Raw genomic sequence first — 12,044 nt, forward strand, 5'->3', positions numbered from 1 at the left:
AGTATTGGCTTTCCGGATCTATTGGGACGCTGAAAAAGGCATTCTTGAGATCAATTACAGTAAAGAATGTTGCTTCGGAATCAATGGCTGTCAGTAATGAAGAAATGTCTGGGACTACGGGGTATTGTGGTACAATACATTTGTTTAATTCGCGCAGATCAATAACCAATCGATATACTGGCGGGGCTTTTGGATCAGTTCGTTTAAGAATCGGAATTATCGGGGAATTACATACATTGGAGTCGGTTTCCACAACCACTCCTTGGGTAATAAGCTCGTCAACGATTTGCAGTAAAGCCACTACAGCATCTGGGGGTAACTTGTATTGTCGCATTCGTGGTAGTACCACTCCTGTCTTTAGTGTGACTCGATATGGTGTAATGTTCATGCAACCAACATCTGTAGGGCCTTGTGCCCATAAATGTGTGGGTAAAGTCTGCAGTCGGTGATCCATGTCTCGGGACACATAGTGCCCTTTGAAATCACGTAAAAACAATCTTACTCCTTCCGGAGAACAACATATTATAGCTCCTAGAGCTTTCAATGTTTTTATACCTAACAGGTTTTCTGGACATGATTTAGTAAGCAATAAATCTGTAGTTCGTGTCAAGGGACCAATCGTAAGTGGAAGAGGCTGTGATACTTCGTTAATGATAGGTTTTCCTGAAAAACCAAGGGAAATATTCTGTGAGCCTGAGAGGGGTGCCCCTGGAACTTCACTACGTTTTATGGTTGTTCGGCTTGCCCCTGTATCAAGTAAAAATTTTCTATCTTGGCCTAATAGTTCACTGTGTACATAAGGTCCTTCTTGATCTACAGGGACCTCGATAAGGGGTAAGCCAACTTCCCTCTCTAGGCTGTTTCATGAGTATCGTTGATAATCAGGATAGTCATACTGTGCGGTCTGGTACATCTGTCGTGTCGTTGTTTGTGTGGCAGCAATAGGCTGCGGTGGTGGAGCGGGCATTGACTGTTGCAGAGCTGGCATGGACTGTGCATGCTGCGGGGCTCCTTGTTGGTTCTGATCCTGTCTAAGTGGCCGTGGTCTTTCTTTTGTATTACCTATGGCGATATTATGTTTTAAAACTGGACAATCGTGTACATAATGACCTGGCTGTTTACAATAGTTGCATGTCCCTTTTACAGAACCTGCTGAAACACTGGACTGTGTCATACCCTTTTTATGACCGTCAGCTGGAACTGTCTGGGAAACTAGCATTTTCATTTTCGTGTCTTTCATGCGTCTTTGTTCATGTTCTTGTTCCTCTCTAATTCTATTGTGATGGTACTGTAGCATTTGTAACATTTGTGACGGAGTGTTACCTTGCCAGGTACTCTCGAATTTCAATACTCTATTCTTAACTTGGGGCAAGGCATTTTCAACTAATTTTGTCACAAACAGATGTGGATACGATTCGTTACTTGCTTTTATTCCACTATTTATACCAAAACATTTTTCGAATCGGGCATAAAAATCACTAGTGTCTTCATCTTGCTTTTGTTTACAGGCTGAGATTGCACCCCAGTCTTCCTTTTTCGTAGTTAATAAACGTGGCAGTACCTGTACTAATAAACCTGGTAATATTTTGGTCTTTTCCCCAAGCCCTAAACCTGGACCTCGAGCTGTTTCTTCGTTTTCTAATGCTGTCCAATCTATCTTTTGGTCTCCCACCTCCCAATCCTTTTCTTTGAGTTTTTCGTAAATGCCCGCAGGCATTAATACCTTTAATATTTTCATAATGTCGGGATAGGTATACTCTCCCATGAGCAACATGTCTTTAATTTCACGGTGGAAACCCGCTGGGTCTTTGTCATGACTGGGTACCACTTTCTTCATTTCTAATAGTTCCATTTTGGATATGGGTGTGTATACAAACACACGTTTAAACTGATTTTCATCACCTTTTATCGGGTGGACTTCGCGTAAGGGATTCTGTCTATCCATATAATACGTCGTTCTTTCCTTGATGGGCAGTGAGACATGTTCGGGGCATACAAAAAGAATGTACTGCTTTCTGGATTCTAGTATTTCTCTAATTAACTCAGTACCTGAACCTCTCCATTTATTCGTGAGTAATTCAGTCAATATATCAGGTAAGGGACCAGGATCGGAGTGTTGGCTTTTATATAATATAAGGAGTTGTTGAATCATATAGATACCGGCTAAACGCTGTTCATCTGGGGTGAGGTTCAAAAACGTGTGCGCTAGTGTATCATCACTATATTTTCCGGGACTGTCAACCCAGTGAACGGCTGACCTGGCTAATTCTTGTTCGTCCATAGAATCGAGTATATGATAACCCCTTCGTTCTCGGAGTAATTTGTCAGCGGCTTGGAACGAATGTTCGGGGGACCTTATATTTATTATAGGGGTTTGGAAATTTCTGTTATTATCTGGACGTATCGGACGTATCGGATCAGTAAAGCATCTAGTATTATTACAAGATCTTCCTCTACCTACATAGGCCATGGTTTCTAACTGTCCTGTGGGCAGTTCTAATTCTTCCTCCTCCTCGTTTTGTTCAAGCTGGTCTACCGCCAATCTTTCTTCGTGTATTCGTTCTACTTCTTTGCGGATCTTTCGGCACATAGCTACTATACTTAATAGTCTATCATGTCTCCCCTCTGATATATTCCGACTCCATGTGGTAAGAATTCGCATTTCTTCCGGATTTACCCCTGGTCGGTCTTGATTTCTGATCACACAATTTATGAGGAAACGTAACAGTTCCCCCTGTATCTCCACTTTCTGGTACTCCATGGCTCTATTAATACTTTCAGAATCTCGCCCTGACTGGACAAAGTGATATATATTTTCTAAATGTGTAGTCATTCCTGGTAGCCTCCCTAAATATATTGCAGCTCGTCGGATACGTAATGATGCCAGCAGCATTTCGTCCTCTTTGCCGGGCACAGGATCATATCTACAATCTACTAGAAGTTCCTTAAGCATGTCGGGAGTTACTAGTTTGGGCGTACGTTGGTGGGCTAATTCTTGAAAGGAAAGTTTATTTACTCTGGGTGGCGTGGAAAAAATGTTTGTTGTACCTCCTGTAGCACCGCCTGGGGTGCTGGATGTGAAAGGATTCGTTGAACGTGATATAGCAACCATAGGTGTGGGTACAGCTGTAGAAACAGATGTGCTTGCCGGAACTTGTGTCGGAGTTTGTTGTTGCGGAGGTACAGACGGAGGGTCTTGGCGTTGAACCCCCTCGGCAGGCGGTCTATGTGGTGCAGTATTAGCATACTCGGGAGCTGCGTCGTCTAAATAAGAGGAAAGGAAAACATCTTCTGCGGTTCTGGGATGCCCTTTGGGATGTGCTTTTATCGGAAACAATGGAGGTGGCAAGTCTTTTGGTATCTCCGGAGTAGCCTTAGGTAACCCTTCGGCCAGAAGAGGATACATACCATTCATAAGGGCATTTCTTTGTCTGTCTACTTGTTCTGATTTTACTCGGGTACCTTCTTCAATTAATAGATTTTCTCGGACTTTATTTGAATTCTCCTTACTTTTCTCTTCCTGTCTGAGTGCTTTTTCTGTACGTCTATATGATTCTTTACGCCATAATTCAATGGCATCTTTCTGTGATTGTCTAGCTTTCTTTTTCCATAATTCTTCCTCTACTTTCATGATGCAATCTGCATCCCAGGTCCCAGCTGCGGGCCACCTCTGACTTTCTGGTAATTCCTTGGTGTAGTCTACCCATAAATCAAGAAATAATATGGCGTCTAGGCCATGTTTATGATACATGAAGTACCCTGGAGTGTCCCTAGGAGGAATGGGAACAGCTTCTTCGAGTACCCCTTTTCTAGTTTTGATCTGTCTTAATTTCGAAAAGAGCGGCATATTGAGAACTGATCTGATACCTAATTTTGAACACGTTTAATACAACAAAACACAATAATGAACAGTCATTCACACCACAATATGCAGAACGTATTTAAAACATTTAACATTTAACATTTAATGAACAACAATGATGGCCATTTAGGGAACTAGTCACTAAGCATAATACTCGGCACTAACTAGGTAATTCTGAATTATATACTAGACATACTAGATATACTGCTAAACAGTACAGATACACTGCTGAAACAGTGCAGACCGGATTTGTGTACCCAAACCCGTCTTGACCGGCACAACCTATGTGCACGTCAGAACGCCTCCCCGGCAATGGTACTCACCGGGTAGCTCGGAACGGAAGGCCTCGGAACTGAACTGAACTGGACTTGGACCGGACTGGACTCGACTCGAAACTTCGGAACTTCGGAACCTGGTGGGCCTCTGTATACCTCGGATCTTGCTCTCTCAGCTAGGCTCTGGTCGGGATACTTCGCACTTCTCACCGCCTCGTCTGGGTGTTGATCGCAGCCTCAGTTACCCCCGCTCGGCAGGAGGGAGATACAGGAAATCCTGTGGGTACGCGTTGTTGTCCGTCCAGCTGTAGCAGGAGACCGGGCCTGCAACGCACCTCCGGCGCGTGAGATGAGAAAGTGTCCCTGTTCGGGCGCCATATATGTGGTAAATAATTTAATTACCGGTACTTAATTTGATGCGGAAAATTAATAAGAATAGCTCAGTAAAATAAGAGGCAGAATCCGTGGTATTAGAGATTCGGAACGGGCTTTATTCCAATAACAATTCGAATTGTGGGCTTCATATTCCATCACCACGGAGGTTCAGGAAGTGAAGGACAATACTTTATTGACAGGTAATCATTTTTATAGAAGAGGCATTACAGTGAAACAGATGCAGGAGGCGTAACAGTTGATAACAGAGATAAAGACATACATGCGTAACTAAAATGGGTGTAACTAGGCGTAACTAAAGAACGTCATTAGGTATGATGTCACAAATGGGTGGTTCCATGAAAGAATTTCGCAATGTCAGCAAAAATACTTGGCAGAGATGCGCGCGCAGCAGCATGACGTGTGATTTGACGTGCAACTAGGGGGAGAATGGGACTTGACATTTAGCTCTACATGTGGAGACAGAAGTCTGGGGTTATGTCAACCTAATCCCAAATCATATCTAATATCCTATGTTTAAAGAACTGTGTTATCCAAAAAGAGAGGTCTCTTAGGATAGAATCTTATTCTATACTGACTATACTGACTGTTAGTGCGTGTACAAGCGTCTAAGTGTCTACACTAGATGCGAGGGGGTAGGAATATTCCATGGTAACAGGGCTATGAATTACTTGCATAAAGACAGAGAAGCCGGGCCCTTTGCTCGGTAGCTGGAAGAATGTTTACTTAAGCTACTAGACAGGAATGCATTGGATGAGGAGCGGAGCAGAGCAGATAATCTTGAAGGTGAAATACAGTTTTTGGCAGGCAGACAGGCCGAGTCAGGCACCGTTAGCCGCGCAGGGAGTAGGACAAAGTTCATGGATACAGATGCGAGCTCAGACTGGAGCTTTCAGAGGCAGAAGGCAGGAAAAGGCTTAATGGCAGAATCAGGGCCTACTCGCCTGGACTGTAAAATGGGATAAATGAACCATATAAAGCCGGTGGCCTTTCATACTTAGGAATAGAATATCCGGCCCATTCATGGCGGATCTGAAAGAGGACATGTTGACGGTGGACGCACATGTGTTTGCGTCTTCATAACTGGAACTGGAGGGAACATACATGTACTTGTGACTTATACATGAAACCGTTGGGGTCCAAGATAGGGGACATAACCGACCATAAAAATCCATATTTCCACAGAGCTCTAAACTCTTCGTCATATGACAGCCATGCAAAACCCCCAAAATAACTCTGAGCCTTTCGAATAATATCCATGTATTTGAAGATCGCTACCGCCCTATCAGGATATTTTTCACAATATACACTTGCGTATATCAAAAATGCGGAAGACCAATTCTCAATAGTCTTAGGGACTCTGGGACGCCTAGCCAGCTCCCATTCTTCCTCTTTAGATCCCTCTTTTGCCTGAATGTCACGGTGCAACAATTTGAAAACATCCACAAACTCATGACGCCAAATCCTGCTTTTTGTCTTTTCTGATAAATGCGAGCCCAACGGCATCGCAATCCCCATGTAAGGCCATTTGTGTATATTTTTATCCTCTTCCACTGCATCCGTGGGCCCCTTACCCGGATCCGAAAAGGACTGTGACGCAGGGACGAGGGCAGCCCCATCCCTCCCCCCGCCCAGTGATGCACCATGTTGTCCCATCTCTGACGATACCTTGTCCCCCACTGTATCACTCCCAATGCCAATAGACCTGGTTGCTTTGGGCGTGTGACCCCCTTGCTGCCACACCGACCACCACCCCGTCGTACCTTTAGGCAAAGGAGCTGTTCTTGGGTTGATGAATGGCCGGTCTCCTTGTGGGTGACTGACAGTTGCAGGATCCTGTGCCTTTGCATTGTCCGCACTTGACGTCTGCAAAAAACTAAGCACATTTTGTTGCCCCAAAAAACCCCTCTTACCCTTCACAGATTTCCCCACTTTTTCCCCCGTGTCACCATCCCCGTCTCTCAATTCGCCTTCCTCCAATTCATCACTGTCCAAATCCAGACGCCCCAAATCACCAAAACCACCAGAAGGTGCCCCACAGTCCCCCATCTTATCCAAAAGACCCCCTCTTCCAGAACCCAAATGCCACTGTTCAGCCCTTATATCGGAGGGGTGACCCAGCTGGGAAAGGAAATCCGCTCCAGATTGCCCTCCCTCAGTAGGCCCCCCAGACAGAGCCGCAGCGTGCTCCATCCGTCTTGAGCGCTGGCCGGCCGCAAACCGCGTGGCTAAAACCGGCATATCTTCCTGAAAGCCGCTCCAACCATGTTGTTCCTTCTCTCCCGCTGCAAACCCTCTGTGCTCAAAACTTCCACTCCTACTAGTGCCCGGAGCACCCTCCCTACCCACCCATACCCACTGTCCCTCCCGGGAATCCTGTGCCCCCTTTGGGGAAAGCCCTGCCAAATGGTGCACGTGTGGCTCTTGCCCTGGCTCTGAGTCTGCGCCCTGCTCCGCTGCCTGTCCGCTGAAATCTGCATGCGAATCAAGGGGGCATGCGCCAACTACTTGAGGGGATCTGTCAGGCAACTGCTTGTAACCCACCCCTCCCTGTGCACTCCTCTGCCCCATTGTGCCTCCGCCTGCTTGGCCTGCCCCTGACCCAACTGTGCCCTGGGCCCCCACCACACCCTTAAATGGCACTACCACTGGCTTTCCCCCATAGGGGTTCTCTATGCTCTCTTCATGAGAAAATATACCGGGCAATGACGGTGCTGGGCTCAAAATGAAATTTTGCCCGTTAACCTGCACCAATTGAGGGTTGCTCTGCCATAAAAAAAACCCGCAGGACCTGAAACCGGGGGGGGGTAGCTTGCTTAGGAACCGGCCCGGGGCAATCCAGCCCATCAAAACTCCGGGCCCGCCCTCCTCTCCTAACATTTGCAGTCTGTGAGCCGGCCCTGCCTCCAGCGCTCCTCCCACGAGGCCCGGCTGGCGCTAGGGACCGCCCCCTCCTTCCTCCCACCTTCGCGCACCTCCCGGCCAGCACAATGCGGGCGGGCGCACGTACCTGCACCTCGGCTGCCGCCTCCTCTGAAGGGCCGGCCTGCGCCTCTTCTCCCGCGAACCGGGCCGGTTCGAGCCCCACCTCCGGCTCAAGCGCGACCTCCTCAGCTGTTGCAGGCCCCGGGGACAAACAGGCCGCCACCGCCTTCGCGACACCACTCCTGACTTTCCGTGGTGCGCATTCCTGGCAACACCAGGCTTCAGGAGGTCGCTTCTGCCGGCCTCGCAGAGCACCCGGACCGCCTCCCGCACTGCCTCCTGGGAAGACATAACTCCTACGCAGACCTACGGTAGGCAAAAGCGGACAAAATTCAAATGCAACCCTTCCTCCCCGCTCCCCGGGCACACTGATTTCCCACCCTTCTTCCCCCTATATATTACCTTCCCTCGCGCGCCTCCCTGATTGCCCCCTTTGCCTACACCTGGGTGGCCGCTCCATTGTGCGAAGCCACCCAGGGGGAGACCTGGCTCGCGCCCTGCACCCCCTGGGTCCCCCCTTATCTAGGCCCCGGGGCGATCGACAGAGTTCGCTGTCACAGGAGAATGTACCGGGCGTCTTCCGATAGCTAAATTTCCTTTCAGGGTAGCGGATGGATGTGCCGGATATGCGGGGGAGAGATGGGAGTCACGGAGCTTCGCTAAGCGGCAGCCATCTCTCTTCGCCGTGCAGCCACGCTCCCCTGCTTGGACTTCTTGTATTTCTTTTGGGATTTAGACCTACCCAAAGATGTGGAGTGTGACTACAACATGTAACAGATGGACCTTGGGAGCAGTAATTATTACGTGTCCTTGCGCGACTTCCTTCGATGCTCATGATATACAGCTAGCCTTGCAGTCCTGGATTGCCTTAGGGTGCATTGAGGTGCACTATGCAGTTAGAAGTATCCATTAGAATTACCTGTGCTGGTTAACCAATATTTAAATGACAAGATTTTCAGCTTAGAATGTATAGCTCAGGGTTGGCATAGTTTATTTTCTGTGTCTTACTCTCCTATTCAATATGAGTTTCCTGCTTAACGTTGCTACCAATAGAGTGTCATGTGTTTAGAGAGAGTAAATGAATCAAAGAACGTGCAAGCAAAGAATAGAGAGAAGCGCCTATGGTTTGGGAAGCCTTGGTTTACTCGAGGCTGAAGCGAAGCGAAAGCCAGGGGGACCAGTGCAGATATGTGCTAAAAACCTGTGTTCTTGCAAGGAGTGTTGGAAACCAGCGGTGGTTGGGCTATGTAGGCAAAAACCTGGCCATTGCCTCTTCAAGAGGCTCTTTCTTTAGGTTTAGAACCTGATGGGAAGGAATAAACCTGGTTGATTATATATGTTCCTGGAGGTGTTCCATGTAGTGGCACTTCTTTAATTAGAGTTGGGGAAGATGGTTGAGTGGTGGAAAGAACCTATTTCTCAACTGAATTTGAGCGATGTTTATGTCCAAAGCCATTTGTGCTATCTTTATGCTTCAAATGGTGTGTACTGCAGTCTTCACAGTTGTGCGCGAGCCCCATCTGGAATGGTGGAGTGTCTGAAGTGTGGGAGGGAGGACATGTGAACACATCCAGTAGCACCTGATAGCTTCCTGAGCTTAGCTATTACGGCACATCCTATTTTTGACATGAATATTTTCCCAATTGTCTGATGTCTGGAGATTTTATATTAAATGGTAAATCTACTGAAGGAAACGTTAAGACTGTGAGCAGTGTGGCATTTTAGGTATTTCTCGCGATTAAATATTTGTTTGAGTTAGAAGGATTGGAAGGGGTTCCCTTCTAACAGTCTCTCGAGAAAGCTTTACTTTTTATTTATTTTTTGGAACAATCACAACGCAACGCTTGTTAACTACTTACTTTTGCCTGCCTAGGTGTTGCAGACCATCATTTCTCAAATAGAAGCATTGTTTAAGGTTACAATGCATTCTCAGTCTTAACTTGTCCACCAGTAGGGTTCATGTAAAGATAGACCAATGCATAGTCAACAGCAGTTTTTTTTAACACTACAAGTGTATCCATTTCTTAGTATCTACTATCCCCCCTATCCCCCCCATGCTCAGTTTGTGAGCATCTCCTCTGGATACAGAGGCCTTCAGGTGTATGACTGTGCATATTTGTGAAGACAAAGGCATTCAGAAGCACCTCTAACAGTAATAAACCTCTCATGCCTAACTCCTCTCAAACCCCCATCCATCCGCAACTCTGTTGACTTTGTGACATGGACACGTTTTGTTCCCTGCGGTGTCAAAAAAGAACCTTATAGGGGGTGCTAAAACTGATATTCACATTCTGAATTTGAAAAATAAAACTTCACAAAGTTATCATTCTTTAAGGCTAATTTTGTTTCAAATTACAGACCTGCTCCCTGCTCAAAAATTAAAGTGCAGCATGTAAACAAGTGCCACACCATCGCTTACACATCTGATACATTTGCTTATTTCTGTGCATACTGTTACTTTCCTATTACGCTGAACCTTGCTCTGGCAAGTCTTTTGCAAGATGTGCCTGAGATTATATTAACGGTACAGTACAAGCAGTGCAGCCTCCAATGCCAATATGTGGAGAGGTTTGGAGTTACATTTCCATATTCCGTAACCAACTAGCAACAAGGGTTGCTCTTATGAATTAAAATGGTTGTACAGAAAAAGTGACATTGTGATGATCATTTCACTTAAAAAAACCAAGTTTGATTACTCTTTCTTCACAAATTTTTCTTTTATTCTTACATTATTTTCTTACTCGCACAGGTCTCATAACTCTACAGGAGCTCCATCAGCAGGTGTTGAAAGGCCGAGGAAAGTTTGCTCAGGACGTTAGCCAGTGAGTATCATATTAGTTTATTGATGTCTGCTCTTGGCTTGATTTCCTGCATCTTCATTTGACGTATGCAGGACCTGCAACCCACACTTTGGTTATCCATTTTTTTCTCCACCCTTCTGTCCTTGTTCAGAGATGATCTCATCCGGGCAATTAAAAAGCTGAAAGTTCTAGGAAATGGATTTGGAATTATTCCAGTAGGCGGAACATACCTGATCCAGTCTGTGCCAGCAGAACTCAACATGGATCACACGGTCGTACTCCAGTTGGCAGAGGTGAGATACTCTGTGAACATAAGAGCGTGTCAGCCTGTAGGAGGTTTGCATCGCCAGAGTTTATTAACCCCAGTTAATTTTGCAAAAGCCCATATGTAGAGTTATGCATCCTCTTTATCACCCACGTACTGTTGAAGCTACAATATAAAAATCTCGATCAAACACTTGGGGAAACAACCCGTACATGTTCCTTATGAAAACCATTCTTATGTGGGTAATCCATCTGCTTTTTTGTTTTATGGATGAGTTTCTCTCTATCACCTCAACCACCGTTCCTGTGTGAGGACAGATGAATGGAACTCTTCTACTAGTTGCAGTTTCACAGTTAGACCAATTTAAAAATGTGTGGCGTAGGATAAGTAGTTTTTATTCTGCCCTCCTGCCACCTGGTATGTGAAGTGGTCTCTGCATGTCTATACATTCTACATATTTATGTGCTCAGATTTCTGTCTAGAACAGGTCATGTAGATCCATTGGGACAATTGATTTTAAAGGGCCCTGGAAATGTTTTTAGAGACCTGGACTGTGAAGGTGAGTGGGACTTAAATGCACCAACATGGACCAATCCTTTGAATCCACCCTGTCCATTATGAGGTTGCTGGCACCTGTAAAAACTCATGCATTATGTAGAGAACTAGGATTGTTGAAACATCAGAAGCCATAGAGCACTTAGAAACTCTAAACCCGTCATGGGTTATTTCACTGAAAATTGTAGAAACAATTGTAGACATCAGTGAGACGGATGCAGCCTTTAGCATGTGGAATAGGGTATGCCTATTAAGTCTGCCTGTCCCCATATTTATTCTTTTTCTCCATGAAAACAGTTCTTAGAGGGGTGCTTTGAAGCACTTGGAAAGCAGGGCTGGACATTTGCATGAAGTCATAAAGCTAGAGTACTACTATAATTAATTCGACTTTGCAACAAATAAATGTAAAACAAAGGCTTCTGACGTTGAATATTGACTGCAGTGAGGAGAATTTACTCCCAGTTTTAACCTGCATTCTAATTGATACATTTAGAAACAAGACCTGCATTTGATTTCAGCAAGCATGTGGAACAGATATATTGTTAGCGGCATAATTCAGTTATTTTTGGGTAGCTCACATTGCTTTGCTGTTTATACGTAGATATTACCAGGCCTCCCAGCTAGTTGTAGTTAATGGCTGGCTGTTTGCCGTCCAGTAGGAGTAATCCTTGTGTGGAAATGTGGATTTTCCTGATCAGTTATGTCCCCTATCTTGGACCCCAACGGTTCTATATGCATGTTACAAGTACATGTATGTTCCCTCCAGTTCCAGTTTCTAAGACGCAAACATATGTGTGTCTACCGTCGACATGTTCTCTGTCAGATCCGCCATCGATGGGCTGGATATTCGATTCCTAAGTATGAAAGGCCACCGACTTTATATGGCTAAGTTACTCCATTTTTACAGT

At 45.6% G+C, this 12,044-nt stretch overlaps 1 protein-coding gene across 5 annotated transcripts in view; it reads left to right on the top strand.

Annotated features, from left to right (window-relative positions):
- Nucleotides 1-12,044, top strand: part of LOC146869424 (vacuolar-sorting protein SNF8) — a 241,818-nt gene that overhangs the window by 131,446 nt on the left and 98,328 nt on the right. For all 5 annotated transcript variants that reach the window (XM_085599827.1, XM_085599831.1, XM_085599828.1 and 2 more), the window contains 2 exons: nt 10,265-10,337; nt 10,468-10,609. In XM_085599827.1, the coding sequence (XP_085455953.1) occupies nt 10,265-10,337; nt 10,468-10,609 (215 nt within the window). The remainder of the gene's footprint in view (nt 1-10,264; nt 10,338-10,467; nt 10,610-12,044) is intronic.

Source organism: Triturus cristatus, chromosome 1_1 (genome assembly GCF_964204655.1).
Source record: "Triturus cristatus chromosome 1_1, aTriCri1.1, whole genome shotgun sequence".
Classification (NCBI taxonomy): domain Eukaryota; kingdom Metazoa; phylum Chordata; class Amphibia; order Caudata; family Salamandridae; genus Triturus; species Triturus cristatus.